Source organism: Moschus berezovskii, chromosome 6, assembly GCF_049115385.1.
Source record: "Moschus berezovskii isolate FMDL1 chromosome 6, NW_MosBer_1.0, whole genome shotgun sequence".
Classification (NCBI taxonomy): Eukaryota; Metazoa; Chordata; class Mammalia; order Artiodactyla; family Moschidae; genus Moschus; species Moschus berezovskii.
This window is the reverse complement of record NC_142465.1, coordinates 79,682,540-79,700,145: the sequence shown is the minus strand read 5'-3', so window position 1 is coordinate 79,700,145 and position 17,606 is coordinate 79,682,540. Positions and strand designations below refer to the sequence as shown.

General features: G+C 51.4%; 1 protein-coding gene across 1 annotated transcript; it reads left to right on the top strand.

Annotated features, from left to right (window-relative positions):
• Positions 1 to 5,643: 5,643 nt before the first annotated feature.
• On the top strand, positions 5,644 to 16,158 carry TXN2 (thioredoxin 2). Its single transcript, XM_088837176.1, has 4 exons — positions 5,644 to 5,798; positions 6,609 to 6,871; positions 8,875 to 8,998; positions 15,286 to 16,158. The coding sequence occupies exons 2-4, from the start codon at positions 6,609 to 6,611 to the stop codon at positions 15,397 to 15,399; spliced, it is 501 nt and encodes a 166-aa protein (XP_088693302.1). The 5' UTR covers positions 5,644 to 5,798; the 3' UTR covers positions 15,400 to 16,158.
• The last annotated feature ends 1,448 nt before the right edge of the window (positions 16,159 to 17,606 follow it).

Below are 17,606 nucleotides of genomic sequence, written 5' to 3'. Positions count from 1 at the left end.
ATGGCACTGTAGTTATCAAAATGTTCACAGTATGTTATAATCCATCATTGTAGGTTAGACATAGACCAACTACAAAAATGTATAAGATGAGCCCCTTAACCCTAGCCATGTTTAAGTTTAAAATAAGTCAGTCTACCAGGAGAAGAGGCACCCTGAAGGCCTCTGCTGCGAGATGCTGTGGTAGGATAAAGGTGGCCAAAAATCTACAACAGGACTTCCCTATCAGTCCAGTGGTTAAGGCTCCAAGTTTCCACTGCAGGGGGTGGGGATTCAATTCCTGGTTGGGAACTAAGTTCCCACATGCCATGTGATACAGCAAAAAATAAAATTAACAATAATAATAAAACTTATACAACTCCTATCAAGATGTGAGGTCTGGGGGTCTTCCCTGGCAATCCAGTGGTTGGGACTCAGTGCTTTTATTGAAAAAGGGGCCCCGGTTTGATCCCTGGTGGGGGAACTAATTTCCCACAAGCTACACAATGCTACAAAAAAAAAAAAAAACAACTAAATATTTACAATAAAGGCTACCTCTTCAAAGAGTATTTACATACTATGTTTTATTTAAAGATAATATGAAAGACATAGTAGAGCTAAGGGGCTATGCATACACCTCCTGGGGCCAGTCTGCCTGGGTGAGTCCCAGCCCTACCATTTGCTTGATTCATGATCTAGGGTAAGTTACTTAACCTCTCAGGACCTCAGTTTCTCTCCTATAAAATACAAACTGCAACTGTAACAGTATTTTACTGTAAAAGGCGACTAATAACAGTATTCTGCTTACTGTGAGGATAAAATGAATTGAAATTTGAAAAGTGCTAGGACATTTGGAAGTCATGTGTTAAGGACCACAGATGTGCTGGCCATTATTTCCTTATTATGAAAGTTCTTAACCATTCGGTGGAGTAAGCATTGTTAGAACTTCATACAGATAAGGAACGATGCCAGAAGGGTTGACCGAAGTGCTCAAGGTCAAGCAGTGGGTCATGGGCAGAGCTGGTGAAGAAGGATGTGGTTCAAATTGGGGCCTAGGGCTTATTTTTCTACCCTACGGCTGCTCCTGTTCGAAGACGGGGAAGAGGAATGCTCCACAGGGTGAAGGAGGCAAAGCATCTGGCCAAGAAGAACAGTCCTTGTCTGCGACCCTTCCACAGCATCTCACAGTTGCAGGTTTTGCCCTGCCAGACAGAATCTGAGCCACCAGACCTGACCAGACAGGAACATGTGAGGAGCCTCACCTCAACAGCGAGTGGAATCTAAAATGAGCCCTGGTGCCCAGCCTGCATGTGTCTCCTGAGGGTACAGGGGTGGGCAAGGGAGGTAATAACATATACCACCCCCACCACCACATCACAGCCATGACACTCCAGACCTACCGTCCCAGGAGGGTGCTCCTGCCAGTCTAGGAGTTAAGGGTTCTGTCACTGTTCCAGGCTTGTCTTCATATTCAGAAAGGGGTGAGGGGACATTGTGTAATTGTTGGAAACGTGACAGAACATGAATCACATGAAACCAGATTCTCGAATTGCAAAACCTAAGTCACAATTCTAATTGTTCTGCAACAGTGCTTTAAAAAAATACACAAAAGGCAAAAAGCAAAGATATGCCAGGAGCAACACCTCCTGAAGAGAAACTATCAGCTTAGACTGTGACCCACCATCTCTGTCTCTGTGTTTTATTTTAAGGTGCCTCCCTCCAGCCATGAAATCCCCAAACACATGGTCTCTGAGAGGCACCTGTACCACAGCCTTGTCCCCTGAAGACCTGAGGCAGCTGTGATCCCGCGACCGTGGCCAGCCCTGGGGGAGGCTGCGAGACCATACTGCCACCGCGTGGGCGCCTCTTCTTAGAGCCACAGCTGAAAACTGCTGCTGCCCACCCACCTCACCACCAGCTGCAAGGGTTTGAGCCCGACACTGCCCTCTGGTGCCCTAGATTGGCCGGCTGGTCCTAGGGGTGGGTGGGGAAGAGGTTAAACTAAATGTCTCAGGTTAAATTAAATCCTTGCTAGAGGAAGTACATCATCTTTAAGCTTCCACCTCCTACTATATGGATGACCCTGGACAAGATTGTTAACTTCTATGTGACTCATTTTCTCTATCTGTAAGACGGGGGCTGTAACAGTAACAACCTTACACAGCTGTGGGGTAAATGAATTAATACATGAAGGGTATTCAGAACAGTGTCAGGTGTTTGGTAACTCTTCAATAGATCGGTAGCTTTCAAACCCTTTGACCATGATCCACAGCAAGAAATACATTCTTTATCACAACCTAGGACACACAGATATATCGACATAACACCAAGAAATATTTCACAAAATAATACTTAAAATATGTAATGTACTCTGAAAAAATCGGATTTTCCTTTATTATATTTTGGCTGTGTCACACAGCATATGAGATCTTAGTTCCGAGACCAGGGGCTGAACCTGCACCCCCTGCAGTGGAAGTGAGGAGTCTTAACCACCGGACCTCCAGGGAAGTCCCGTGATTGTTTTCTTAAAAGCTGATCACAATCCACTTCCCTGGTGGCTCAGATGGTAAAGAATCCGCCTGCAATGTGGGAGACCTGGGTTCTATCCCTGGGTTGGGAAGATCCCCTGGCAAGGGAACAGCTACCTACCCCAGTATTCTGGCCTGGAGAATTCTGTGGACTGTATAGTCCATGGGGTCACAAAGAGTCGGACACAACTGAACAACGTTCACTTTCACAACCCACTAAACTGAATTCTCAAACCCATGGGTGGCTCACATACCACAGGTTGAAAAACACTGCAGTACATAAGAGGGCAGAAGCTTTACTCGAGCTCAGACTGCCAGTCCTAGCGTCCTTCTCTTCCCCTCACGTCTGAGCCCTGAGCCTGCCACGGGACTGAGCCAGAGCTGGGCCAGGTCAGCTCTGGCTGGGCAGGCGAACCACCACAGGGCTGAGAAACCCCTCTGCAGCCCACTGTGAGTGCAACCCTCTCCCAGGTTCTCACCCTGCAGGTGGAAGAAGACACCTTCACTCATCAGGCACTAACAACATACCAGGCCCTGTGCTCCAGCCTTCTTGCAACCTCACAGCCCTCTGTGAGGAAGGCATCCTTCTTCTTATTTCTCAGCAGAGAAGCCTGAGGTCAATGGAGGTACAGTGACTATGAAGTGAGGATAAACAGGACTGGTCCTCCTTTGGAATTCAGGATGTGAACAAATCAGGGAAATTGACCTTCTAGAAAATACTGTGGAAATGCTAAACAGGGTTAATTAGGAGAGGGAAGCCTGCTGAGCTGCAGTCCACGGCGTCGCAAAGAGTTGAACGTGACTCAGCGACTGAACAAAGAGGTCCTGGAAGATAAAGCACTGAAGATACAGAAAAACAGAAATGAAAACAGTCAGGATGGGAGCGCCCCTGCCAGATGGCATCTGGCATTAACAGCAACAGCTGCACCAACCGACGCTGACCTCAGGAGAGGCAGGGGGCCTGGGGTCCCACTACAGATCACCACTGTTGGCTCCAGTCCTAGGTGGAGGCAGAGGCAAAAACAAGAGGTCAGACAAGGTGGAGGAGACCATGCCTGCTCATGCCCTCCCCTGGTGTTCTGCCCACAACAGACAAGAGACTCTATTTAGTGGAAGGCTGACCAGGGAATGTGGACCTGTTCCAGGGAGGTCATCACCCCATCCGAGAGGAAGGTCCCTGCACAGCTGTGGCTGTGGCCCTGCCTGCCTGGGGAGTGAGCCAGGGAACCTGCCATTTGGACAGAGAACAAGTAACAGCATGATGTGGCCAAAATGAGCTGGAGGCAAACATCGCAATGACTTTGGAAGGGCACAACTAGCCCATGCAATGTGGTAGGGAAAACAGGATCTGCAGTCAAAGGTATGATTTGGGTCCCTGCTCTTTGTTCACGCAACACATACTCACTGAGCACCTACTATGATGATCCAAGCCCCAAAGTCAGCATGTTGGTGGTATAGTGGTGAGCACAGAGTTGCCTTCCAGGGATTCCCAAGTGGCTCAGTGGTAAAGAATCCACCTGCCAAGGTAGGAAAGGCAGGTTCAATCCCTGGGTCAGGGAGATCCCCTAGAGGATGTAATGGCAACCCACTCCAGTATTCTTGCTGGGAAAATTCCATAGATGGAGATGACTGGCGGGTTCTAGTCCATGGGGTCGCAAAAGCTAGACATGGCTGAGCACACATCCTCAACAATACACAGCTGTCTTCCAAAGTAAGCAATGGCGAGACAGAGACCACAGCATAGTGTTGACAGCATAGTGAGTGAGGAATAAACAGTAACAATCTCGAGTACTGAGTGCGGTGACTGATTGATAGATGCGCAGGGGCTGTGGAAGCTCAGTGGAGGCAATTTAACCCCACTCGAAGAGGATCAGGTATGTGTCTCCAGAGATGATGCCTAATCTGGTAGCTGGCAGCATTTCCTCAGATGGACAGTAGAGGGAAAAGCCTGCCAGTCATTGGGAGCAGCAACTACACAGCACAAGCATAGAAGAGAGATTTAAGCAAACTACGTAATTATGATTCCCACTGGCTGGAGTGTAGATTGAAACGGAGGTATGAGAGATGGGGCTCTGCCAATTTACCTGCTTCACGACCTTGGGCAAGTCATATAACCACTCAGACTGTGAACCATTCCCTGGGATAGCAAAAGATACGCAGTTTAATAAGCATCCATGGCACATTCTCTGTGAGTCAGGCACTGTATCAGGTTGGTGCTGGGCCTATGGAAATGTGTAAAAGCTACAAATCCCTACTCCCAGGAAGCACGTGATCTCGTGGAAGACAGACACTGTGCAACGTGTTAAAGTTGTGGACAAAGCACCAGGGAGGAGACAAGAAATGATGCTCAAAAAAGAAGTGATGAGTAGCTACTCTACCAAGTGGACAGAGGGGGAAAAAAAATTCAAATTAAGCAAAGGCAAGGAGGAAGGAAAAGGCACTGATGTATTCACAGAACAGGTCATAAGGTAAGGTACAGGGTGCAGGAGAGACAAGGGGTGACTGTGACACCAACCTGGGACACACGTGCCTAAACCCCTATTGTCCATGACAGTGACAACAGATTTGCAAGGCCCAGGCCCAAGCAGGTTTACAGGTCATCACTTTACGTGGGGCCTCAAAGGCAAGACCTCCAAGTAACATCGCCATCTAGTATCTAGTCTGGGCCCAGTTCCCCAGCACTCCAAAGAGACGAGCTTGAGGGTCCTGGGGGGAGAATAAGTACAGCCTTTCATGTCATATATTGGGAAACTAAAGCCCCCAGGGGCAGGGTGACTTGCCCCAAACCCTGAGGTTATACAGTCCCCAGTAACAGACAAGGGCCACAAAGCGCCCTCTTTGGCTCCGAAGAAGCACCGAGACAATGAGACAAAGGGGTGGTCGGTGTTGTACGGCCGATAAGGCAAGAGTTTGCAAACTCCGGAACCACACCTCCCGCCATTCTCTCCAGCCAGTACCTTGCGGACGCCCTCTCCTCCTTCCCTTCCTCTTCCGGCTCCGCCCCTTCTACCTTCCTGCCTCTTCCGGTTCCTCCTCTGAAGAGACGCCCCCTTCCGGTCTCTCCCCTAAAGAACGGCCCCCCCTTCCGGTTTCTTCCTGCAGGAGTCCTCCCCTTCCGGTTTTCAACTGAGGCTCCGCCCCCGTCTTCCCTCGCGTTGCGGAAAGACTTGCTCTAGGTCGCCTGTCCCCGGAAGTGACGGTAAAGGCTCTCTCCGCTCCGGAAGTGACAACAGAAGTGCCCTTGACCGGAGCGGAGGGACCCGCTGTGCATTCCTCCGCTGTCGCTGCAGGGAGGTAGGAGGCCCTTGGGGTGGCTCGAGGTGGTGTTGCGGCTGACGCACACTGAGGGCGTTTTCCGGTGCGGGCCGGCGGCCCAGCGGGCGGAGACCCTGGAAGGGGGAATCTGCCTTCCGAGGAGCCGGGGTCCCTGCTGGCGTCCAGTTCCCCAGTTCCTTCTACACACGCGTCCCTCCTTTTCAGTTCCCCCACACTCCTGCCCCCATGCCTCTTCGTTGCTCCTTGAATTGTTGTGGTTCCTCTTTCCTGATCCTTTGACAACCCTCTCTTTGTCTTTAATTTTCCATTAAAACAGTTTAAGAAAAGTAATCGATAGAGTAAGAATTTCTCAGACTGCCTTGGGTTCCATTGTTGACTCTCATTTAATAATGTACTTTGGGCATGTCACAATTTACCTGAACCTCGGAATGCTTTTGAGTGATAGCGTTATTGAAACCTTTTCAAGGTTGATCTAGGAAGACTATAATGTATGTAAGATACCTGACTGTTAGCGGATGCTCTGTAAATATTGATTCTTCCTTTTCTTCTATTGTAATTCCATAATATCCTGATTCATTGGTTGTCGACCCAGTTTTCTTGTACTGTTTGTTTTTTTTTTAAACCGTGCTGGTTATTGATTCCTTCCCCTTGATTCTCATTCTTTACTCACCTCGACTCCAGAAACTTAATGGATTATTTTCCCGTGTTTTACTTCTGGTCCTGCATCTTGAACCCTCCCCCCACCACCACCACCGTACTCGCACGTACCTTTTCATTATTTCCTGATGTGTTGACTGCCCCCACTGACCCTGCCTCTTCCCTTCACAGATGGCTCAGCGACTTCTTCTGAGGAGGTTCCTGACCTCCATAACCTCCGCGAAGCCCTCTCAGAGTTGGTGGGCACCCCTTGCCTCCGGGGCCCTGCAGACCCCACAGTACAGTCCTGGTTACCTGACAGTAACACCCAGCCAAGCCCGGTCTATATACACCACCAGAGTCTGTTCAACAACCTTTAACATCCAGGATGGACCTGACTTTCAAGACCGAGTTGTCAATAGTGAGACACCAGTGGTTGTGGATTTCCATGCACAGTGAGTCCTGGGGGTTCGCGGAAGACTGGGGTATCACTTATTCAGGTATTTGTTTATTGAGAGGCTTCTGTGTCTCAGTACTCCATTTGATACTTTTCATACATGGACTCAGGATCACAAAGAGTCAGATACAACTAAGGGAATGAACAACAACAACATACGTAGACTCATTACAAAGGTTGAGGAGACCCAATCCCTTCTCTCAAAGATTACATGTAGTTTGATAGGAGACAGACTAGTAAACAGTCTTCAAAACTCACTCTGTATATCTATGGCTGATTCATGTTGATGTATGACACAAATCAGTGCAATATTGTTAAACAATTATCTTTCAATTAAAACTAACTTTTAAAAAAAACTCACTATGATTAGTGCTTGGAAGCAGTTATATTCTGTATCTCACTGCCCAAGAGGCTCAGTCATTTTCAGCTTGAACCAAATCAGGAAAAACATGCCTCTAGTATCATCTGATCTTTGGTGTATACCAAATGTTTACAGAACCCTGCAGAGAGTTAGTTTTATTTTAACCTCTTGCCACCCAAACTGGAAAGGGCTGGCAAAAAGTTTTCGGTACCATTGCAGTGGTGCCCACACTTGCAGGCCATGGGCAGAGAGTTTCTTTCCAATGCTGTATGAGTTTGTTTTAGGGATATTTAAGTGCCTATGGTCTTCTGGTTGTTGGCCTGGCCTTCTTCATTTCTGGACCTTTGAGACCTGGCCTGACGCCTGACTCCAAAACTACTGGACAAACCCCTCAGAATGGGGCAGCCTGAAAGGAACCAGTGTAGCCCGAGTTAAAAGTTGAAAGGCCTTCTGGGCAAACCACTGACAGATTCTTTGCTTTCTTTCCTATTCTTTCTCTGACTCACCATGTTACCTTGGGCAGGCCATGTGGTGGCCTTGTTCCTTCCTGTCTTCACTTGTGGTAGGAGATAAAGACTTGCTGACTGGGTTTTTAGGTGTTGTGAGTTCATTTGTTGGAATCTCTGAATGCGAAGGGTTTTAAAGGCTGAGAATAAAATGGGAGTCACCAACCAAGGATTCATGGAAGGCAGAGCTATGCTGCCGTCCTGGTCTGGTGAGCACACCAGAGAGAGCTTCCAAAATGGAGGAAGAGTGGGCTGATGCCTCATCTTCTTCCCCACCAAGAAAGCAAGGGGTGAGTTTGTTCATTTAGTGCCAGCCACTGTCCTTAGTGCCACATACTTGGGGATGACACCCTAGGCTTACCTCTTGGAGGGGACATCTGTGTCCAGTGCAGTCATGGCAGTTGACCCAGGGCCTCAGGGATCACAGAGTAACCCGGGCCTCAAAGAAGACACTTGGAACACAGTCTTGGATGCAGTCCCAGACCTTGTATAATTCTCGTAACTTGTATGGGCCTCAGTTTCTTAGGAAGATTTTTTTTTTTTTTCTTTGCAGGGTTGAGGGTTCTGAGTAGTAAAAACTGAGGAGGTCCTGATGCCGTGACTGGCATGTCATGAAAGTCCCTAGCCACTGGTTTCTGCTACCTTAGTTCTGAGACTGTGAGGTGTTTAGTAACTCCACAGCTTACAAATCACATTTAGCCACATCGTCTTAGTTAATTTCTTATCAGAGCTTTGACAGCCGCAGTCTCTTTCACATGAGGAAACTGAGGCTTCAGAATAATCAGCTGATTGGTGAAGAAGCCTGTCTTTGAACCTAAACCTTTTAACCTCAAATCCCATTTTCCTCTATACAACAGTTTATTTCTTTTAGGTAGAGTGAAATAACCTTTCTAAGAGTCTTAGGATGAGGCCTGTGTTATTAGAAATCCAGGATCTGTGAAAATCCCCTAGTTGCAGAATGTCCTGTAATTAACGGGCATGTCAGCATTGCAAGTTAATATTCACACACTGTAGGGAGAGGTGACAAGGGGAGAGGGTCCAGCAGAAAGACGTAGGACGAGGGAAGGTCCTCGAGGACTGTAGATCGTTGGGCAAGCACTTCTGTGATGGGATGCTTCTTTCTCCCCTTGCAAGGTGGTGTGGTCCCTGCAAGATCCTGGGGCCCAGGTTAGAGAAGGTTGTGGCCAAGCAGCATGGAAAGGTGGTGATGGCCAAAGTGGATATTGATGACCACACAGACCTCGCCCTAGAGTATGAGGTATGGATCGGCAAGGGGTTGCTACAGGGCAACTGGTGGGGGTGCTTGGGGCCACGGGGTAGCTGGAAATGTCTTAGGGACCAGCAGGGAGTCAGTAAGGGGGTGTCCTGATTCTTTCTAGAGCTCTCAGGGGTTTAGAGCACTTGGCAGCTGTGACTCCATTAATCCTCTGAGCCTCCTGTCTCTCTTCAATGCCTTTAGGAACTGGGATGTATGACCCCAAACACCAGGTTTTTCTCTGAGTCTCAGGAAGTTGATGGCCCTCCCTCATTCATGGATTCATCCATCCATCCCTGCAGTGTGCCAGGCGTACATGATTCTCACAAACAAGATGAGCTCCTTGTCCCAAGGGGAGCAGGGAGGGGGGTAGAGGGGACAAGGAATGTGTCACGTTAGAGGGACCCTCTGAGCGGAGCCGTGAAGAATGCACAGAGAAGAAGTCAGGGCCAAGAGCGCACAGACATGAAGACGTGAGCTGCTCTCCCGTGTTTGATTGACTTGTCCATTTCTTCAGCAGACATGTATCCAGAGTGCCTTCAATGCCAGGGCTGTGACTCGGGGCTGAGGATGCGGCAGTGAACAGAACTGACAGAGTCCCTGCCTTCGTGGAGCCTGAGTGCTAGTGTTTTAGATTGGGCATCCACAGACTTGTTCTCTAAAGGACAAGATGGTACCTGCTTGAGGCTTTGTAGGACGTCGGTCTCTGCTGCAAATGCTCACCTGTCTGGTAGCTCGAGGGTAACCATAGAATCTAAATGAATGGGCACAGCCATGTGCCAGCAAAACTTCATTTACAAAATTCCAGGAGGCAGGTTTGACTTGTGGGCCACAGGTCACTGTTCCCTATTTCAGATAATAAGTGTCCTGGGAAAAAAGAAATTAGGAAGAGCAGGTGAGAGTGCTGGGCCTAGGGCAGGGAGGGTTTCCTTTTTTTAAAGGGTTGGGTAGGGAAGGCCTCACTGAAAAGCTGAACCATCTGAGCAGAGACCTGGAAGGAGTAAAGAATGAGTGATGCAGCTCTTGGGAAGTGGATTCTGCCAGAGCAGACATGTAGACCCTGAGTTGGGTCTCACACATTTGTTCAGAGAACATCAGCGCCTGCATGCCTGGTGCAGAGTGGGCCGGAGGAAAAGGAGCAGGAAATATGTGGATGTGAGTCATCCTCTGGGCCATGGAGACCACTGTCTTTGGAGAACAGGGAGTGGTCCGTTGTGGCTGGCTGGCCAGGGTGAAGGGCTGAGCAAGAAGTGAGCAAACAGGCAGCTCAGAAGGCTGACTGCGGCCACATTGGGAGGAGCCTGAATAGCCATGCTGAAGACAGTCGTTACAGAGCCAAGGTCACACACCTGATGGCCTGTGGGTCACGTCTGGCTGGCCTGGCCCTCAGAGTGGGTTTTGTTGTTTTTTTTAGTAATGGACTGGATGCTAAAACTAAGAAGATTTCATGTGAAAATCCATATTTCTGCTTCTCTTGAAATATCTGGATCTGGCCATAGTGAACCTTCACTCTTTCTTGGTAGTACTGATGAAAGAGGTGGCCTCTCCCTTTCTCAGACTTTGGAAGTCCATGTTTGATTCCCTTGAGACCAGATCGAGTAGAGGTGCCTGTCCTCCACAGTCCCTGTGGCAGGCAGTGGATGGGGGCAGGGTGAGAATAGGCTGGCTGCCCCCAGACCTGGGGCTGGGAGTGTCCCTCAAGGAAAGCCGGGCTGCCCTGACCAGAGGCAAGGGACAAGAGATGCTGGGCAGGCAGAGCCACGGATGATGACTGCAGGTGGTTGGGGGGACATTACCCCAGTAGGACTGCCCACAGCACTGGGTGACCAGAGCGGCTTACAGGGCTCAGCTCTCCCACTGATTGCTCAGTCAGAGGCACTGGTCTGGCCATTTAGGGGCCCCCAGCTTTTGTTGCTTGTCCATCCCTCCCCAGAGACCCACGGGAGCTGTGGGAGTGGGTGTGGCCTTCCGGTGTGAGTTCAGGGCTGGAGCTTCTGGCCACCCCAGGAGGATGGACAGACTCCCTCCCTCCTGATACCACAGCTTTGGTCTCAAGCCAGTGGAACTTAGGCTGACACATCCCAAGCACCAACCATGCCCCAGGAGCTGTGGTAACTATAAGGATACAAGGGATAACCCAGTTCCTCCAGCTGTGGTCACACGGGTGGTGAGGATTCCCAGGACCACTTTGCCAGCATTGCTGGGAGTCTGCGTTCCTGGTGACGTAAGGCCTGGCCCTGAAGACCTGTGTTTAAGCCTGGAAAGTGTGTGGCAGGGGAGTGGTCCTCTTGTAGGTTCTTTGTCCACTGTCCAGAGAGTACATGGGTCATATAGAGTGACCTCAAGGCTGCTGGGCCCATGTCACCTGGACGCAGCCTTTTGGTCTTGCCAGGTCCTGAGCTGACCGGTTGCCAGGTCATTGTTGGCTTAGGAAGCTCCCGCAGGGATTCTTCCTGACCCCTCCCCTACCCCCTTCCTTCCTTCCTTCACACCTGGTGTTTTGGAAGAGAGTCTGAGGACGTCTCAGCTAAGGGATCCATAGTTCCTCCTGGGACAGCTTCCTCCAAGGCCTGAAGGCCTTTTCCAAATGGTGAATGAACTTGGAGAAGCTGCTTTAAATCATGTTCAGAGAATTAGGGGCTTCTCCCCAAACTCTTCTGCCGCTCCGAAGCCCAGCATACATTCTCAGGGTGCATCTCCTTTCTTGCACAAAATCCTCTCCCCTGCCACCACACTGTATGCTTCCATTAACTGTCCACCCTAGAATTTCACCATCTCCCAAAGGAGAGAGGAGAGAAAGTCGCCCAGGGCCTTGGGATGACACACACACACACACACACACAGGGCCTTGGGGTGACACACACACACACACTCTGCCTCAGGGCCTTGGGGTGACACACACATACTCTACCCCAGGGCCTTGGGGTGACACACACACACTCTGCCCCAGGGCCTTGGGGTCACACACATACACACACACACTCTGCCCCAGGGCCTTGGGGTCACACACACACACACACTCTCTGCCCTGAGTTGGCCAAGTGAAGGGCCCTCTTCCCCACCTCCTCAGGTTCTCTGGCTGGGCATTCCCCGATCGTTCAGACCCTGCAGAGAAAGAGTGGCTCAGGGTGTAGACCTTGACCCTTAATACTGTCCTCTGGGGCTTCTGATGTTCACCTCACACATGGAGTTTCATTATTTATCTCATCTTACAGAGAGTGCCCTTTAAACAGCATTTTCAGAACAAACAGCAATAATCTTACCATCCAAACAAATCACTGCCAACATTTGGGGTACCTTGTTTGGGTTTTTTTATTTGAAATTTTTTGATGGTCCATATAGCCTCACAGTGGAGAAAGAAATGGCAACCCACTCCAGTATTCTTGCCTGGAGAATCCCATGGGCAGAGGAGCCTGGCAGGCTATAGTCCATGGGGTCACAAGAGCTGGACATGACTTAGTGACTAAACCACCACCACCACCATAACCTCACAGACAGTTCATTGAATCATAGTATTGCAGCATTACTGAAATAATACACAGTACTTCAGTCATTGGGCTTCCCTGGTGGCTCAGTGGTAAAGAATTCCCCTGCCAATGCAGGAGACCTGGGTTTGATCCCTGGGTCAGGAAGATGCCCCGGAAAAGGAAATGGCAACCCACTCCAGTATTCTTGCTTGAAAAATGCCATGGACAGAGGAGCCTAGTGAGCTACAGTCAATGGGGTCACAAAGAGTTGGACACAACTTAGCGACTTAACAATAGCAAGTGCTGCGGCTGTCCCCTGGAGGTCCTTAACAGTTCACAAGTGGAGGAAATTGGGCTGGGACAGGAGAAGACAAGGCAGGGCACCAAGCACAGTGGCAGTGTGGGCGGGGTGGGGACACATAGACACGCATTACCTCTCCTGGGTTCCTGGGGCCTTTAGCCAAGCCTGGACACCTCCATGGCTTCCTGAGCAGGAGGAAGTCAGCACATTTTAGTGCACCTTTTTGTCTTCTCTGGCCCCTCGCTTGCCTCAGTGGTGTCAGAATTGAGAGGGAAGTTGAATTCTTGCTCTGCCACAACCCCCTGAAACTCATCACCATTCCAGAAGAATGTGCCAAGGCCCTGTGCACTTCCATTTAAGGCAGTCTTTACAAGCACCAGCCCCTCCAGATTTGTGAGCCAAACTCAGGGTCAGCAAAGCCACCTCCTCCGTGGGGGTGAGGAGAGTCCAGTCATAGCCCAGATATCCCTGCAGTGTCCTGGGAGATCCTGCTGTGGCAGGAGCTTGGCTGTGTGTGTGTCTGTCAGTGTCTGTGTGTCTAGGCTCAGACCTCAAAGAACTCCTTTGATCAGTAATGACTAGACCTTGGCTGTAATGAAAATGCAGCTGCAGCATGTCTGCTGTACACCCAGCTACAGCACGGCCTGCGTGTGTAACCACGTGCATGAGTTTACGCTAATGCGATTATTAGGAAAACAGTGTACTCCAAGCCACCTCAGTGAACATAGGGTCCTGCCTAGAGGGAGGGCCTGTAAAAACAATCAGACCTCTCCTCAGACACTGAAATACAGTTTCATCTCCGTTAAAGCCGTACAGGACAGGTGAGGTCCAGCAAGTACACAGTGGAGCAGTTAGTGCCTGAGCCTCTGGGGCTCAGTGGAGAGTTGCCAGGTGTGAGGCCACTGCCTCCACGGACCACTAGAGAGCGCAAGAGACAGCGCGTGCATGCCCTGGGGCACCTCCAGGGACTGCATCCTGAGGGCACCTTCTGGACCCAGAAACGGGCAGCCACGTGCTGGACCCTTGTGCTTCCTGCCGTCACCCACGCCAGGGGCAGGAGTGACAAGGACAGGAGCCAGTGGCGGGACCATGACAGGGACGCACGTGGTCAGCCCACCACCGCCAGTGGGTCTATCTGCACTTTGCCTCGGACAGGTGTGTCAGTTGCCACCCACAGCAGCCCCAGGACAGTCCTTGAAGGGGCCTGAAGGCTAGGTCATGCAAAGCCTCTTAGGAGAGGAATGCACAGCCTACCACATAGTAAGTGCGTGGGGGCGCCCGAGGTATGACTGGTCGGGCCTGCACTTCTGTTTTGTAACTGCCCAGTGTGCACAGTTAGAGCATTCTGAATCTGAAGTCTGGCCTCCCGAGTGACTCACCAGCAGGACCGCACTTGGAATATGTGAAAACCTGATATGTTTTAGAAATCACTGTTGTTACATTGTAGTTAACTTGTATGTAAGAAAAGTCTGTGTTTATCTTGTTCTGTATATATGGGTTTTTTTCATCAAATGCCCACAGATACCAGGCGGGGCGCCCAGGCAGCAGAAAATGTGCCATGCCAGACAGGTCTTCGGGCTCATTTATGTACCATGTAATCTATACAGGTCCCCTGGGGGAGCTTCAGAAAACGCTTCACAGGCCAGGAATGTCCAGCCCCCTAATAAATAAACATCAGCTCTCAGGCTGAGCCCCACCTCCCACACTCCCAGTGTGAGTCAGTGAATTTCTGGACCCCGTTATCCATCGTTACAGGGAGCCAGAGGAGCTTGCTTGGGGCCCTAGGTTCGACTTTTGTGACGTGCCCACTGTAGCCTTCATTTGTGGGGTGCTCCCTGTGGGCTCAGGGCAGGGCCTTTTGCTGAGACTTTGCCTAAATTACCCCATTCAGCCCTCGTACCTGCTAATCGAATCCCGGTAGTATCTCCATTTCCTGGTGAAAACACAAGACTCAGAGTGATGGAGTGGCTCGCCCCAAATGGGTCAAGATTCGATCAACCGGCCCCAGAGCCTGAACTCCTGACCACTCAGCCTTATATGCAAACCTCTAATCTCTGTCCTAAAGCTTCACCAACAAGACTTATCCTCATTTCATGGAAGAGGGCACCAAGGTTCCAAAGGTGGTGTGACCTGGCCAAGGCCCCCAACTAAAGAGTGACAGGATTCTCCTGGTCTCCCCTGTGCCAGGCTGCCCCTCAGCTCCTCCCCGCCCCCAGCCTGGGCCTGCAGCTGCATGGGTTATTTTAATCTCTCCTGTCATTCCAGCCAAACCACTGGGACAGTGAGTCAGTCATGTGGTTGGTAGAGGAAGAGTTCAGCTGGGAGCCTACAGTGGAAAAGCTGCTCCAAGGGGTGGGCCTCTGGGCCCTGAAGTCCCCCTGCGCAGAGGGAGGGGGCCCCGCCTGTGGCTCTGGGCAGTCACTTCAAGGCCTGAGCCAGCAGCCCACTCCCCAGAGCTTGGGGCTTATGTGGAGAAGAGCTCACTTCTGAGTGACTTGACCTCCTTTGTCCTCTCCACCCAGGTGTCCGCTGTGCCCACCGTACTGGCCATGAAGAACGGGGATGTGGTGGACAAGTTTGTGGGGATCAAGGATGAAGACCAGCTGGAGGCCTTCCTGAAGAAACTGATTGGCTGACAAGCAGGGAAGCATCCTGACTGCCCCTGCCTGCCGGGGCCCCGAGGTCCCAGAGGGACCCCAGTAGAACTCACCACCCTTCTGTGCTGGCCCCTCCCGCCTCCTCCCTCTGTCTGGCCCGTGTGGGCCTGTGCTTTGGAGACCAGGCCTCCAAACATAGGAGCCTCAAGTGCTCCTGACCTGCTGCCCTCCAGGGTGGCCACCCGAGGAATGGGGCTGCTACAAAACTGGGGCAGCTGTCTTCCCAGCCGCTCCATCTGCTCCCTCTGGGGCTTGAAGCCCTGCTCCCGGGATGCTGGGACAGAGCCCAGGGCCATCCTGCAGAAGCAGCTTCGTCCTGCCTCCCTGCTCCCTTCTGATCTGAATCCCAGGGCCTGGCTCACCTGCCTCCTGTATTTTTCTTTCCTGCCGCTGTTTTGTGAAAAGACAAAGAAGGAAAAAGAAACCCAGACAAGTGAGAGTAATACATGTAATTCTCTCGTTTTTTGTAGGTCTGTAATAAAAGAACTTTATGTGATCCCTTCCACCTCCCATGGTGAAGAACAGACCCTGGGCCCACACCCATTCCCTCAGAGACACCCCTCCCTCTTTCCTCCCAGGCGCCAGGGCAGCGGACATGTGTTGAGCTATGGTCATCCTGCAGACCCTTGACTCTGGAAGGCTCAAGACACTACCCTAACTCACCATTAGCTGGCCCTTTGGTTCTCAGAGGCTTCACTGTGAAAAAACTGGACCAATAAAGCTAGGGTTTGCACTGTCGCCAGCTTCCACTCTGTCTGGGCTCCGGGAGCACTTGTGACCCTTTCCCAGGCTGCTGCTGTTTTCCCCCCTGACTCCCACCACCCTCTTGCCCTGACCAGCCATTCCTGTGACTACTGCTGTTGTCAGTGGTGGCCACTCTTCCGGGACGGCTTTACTCACAAGTCAGGCAGGAGGGAGTTTGTGGTCCCCATTATGCAGGTGAGAACATGGAGGCTCTCAGGGTGCAGAGCCCACACTTCTGCCCAGAGCTGGTTGCTGCTGAAACCTGGACTCTTGTCACTGATCCCCAGGGGCCATCTCTGCTAACCGGGTGCTCACTCCTGTGTGCACACTCCGGGAAGCCTGGCCGGCCCCGTGCCCATCCCAGCCCATCAGGAGGCGGGCTGTCCTTCCTGTGTGTGGGCAGGAACTCAAGAGGCTTTGAGACCAGGCTCTCCGCCCATTCTTGTTCCCAGGCTTCCCTTGGCCCATGGAGGAGGGTGCCAGGCAAACCAGGTTTCCAGCCAGCAAAGCCCCTCACTTTTTCTCCCGTGGCCGCGCCACCCTTTGGCTCACTAGCCAGCTGGGAGACCCACCCTGTGGACACCAGACAGAAGCGTGCCCTTCCCCTTGGCCCTCGGGCGCTGTGTGCATGCTTGGTGTTCTTGGTGCCCCTGTTGGAACTACCTGAGCTACTGCAGCAGCTTTGAGGGCTCAGCCCCAGGACTGCCTTGAGAAGTCTGTGACGGGCGCCAGAGGGCGGGGTTAGCTCAGAAGCAAGGCCTGTGGCCTTGGGAAGGCCGCCGGCCTGGAATCTGTCACAGGCATGTAAAAGGGAAGTAAACCAGCAACTGGCATTTGTGGAGAAAGGCCAAGAGCTGTGTGTAAGATGAATGAGAACAGGCAGTGCTGAGAGACGCTCCCTGGGTGCCGGGCACTGTGCTCAGTTCCTCCCCCACAGCAGCCCCACAAGTCGGGCACTCTCATCACGGCTCCCATTCACACACCAGATCCATGGAGGGAGCTTGGGGACCTTGTCCAGGACACACAGCCCCCAGACACCTGGGCTGGCTCTGCTCCTGCACTGCCCCTCTCACCTTATAAAATGGAGTACATGATCCTCACCCCACCAGAGGCTGACAAAGCTGGTAGCGTCAGCAATCTTTACACGAGAGGCACTGAGGCAGAGTTGAGTAACAAAATGCCCAACAAGTAAGGGCTGGGGCTCGAGCTCGGAGTCGAGCACCCTGATGCCTGAGCCCGGGCCCTTCCCTTGCCATTGGCCTCCACTGCCACTCCTTAAAAGGTGCCCTTCGCCAAGCACTTTGTCTGTGCATGACCTCATTTAATTCCTCTCTTGTGAGGCAAGTGTTGCCATATTACAAGTGAAGGAACCGGTTTGGGGAAATTGACTTGCCCAAGGTCATATCTAAAAAGTGACAACGGCAGATTTGAACCCAGGTCGG

What these genes read in the sequence shown, in the direction of transcription:
- TXN2 (XM_088837176.1), top strand. Translation starts at nt 6,609, where the DNA reads ATGGCTCAGCGACTTCTTCTGAGGAGGTTCCTGACCTCCATAACCTCC. An exon ending in GTTGTGGATTTCCATGCACA is followed by an intron (nt 6,872 to 8,874) that starts GTGAGTCCTGGG and finishes TCCCCTTGCAAG; the next exon opens with GTGGTGTGGTCCCTGCAAGA. An exon ending in ACCTCGCCCTAGAGTATGAG is followed by an intron (nt 8,999 to 15,285) that starts GTATGGATCGGC and finishes CTCTCCACCCAG; the next exon opens with GTGTCCGCTGTGCCCACCGT.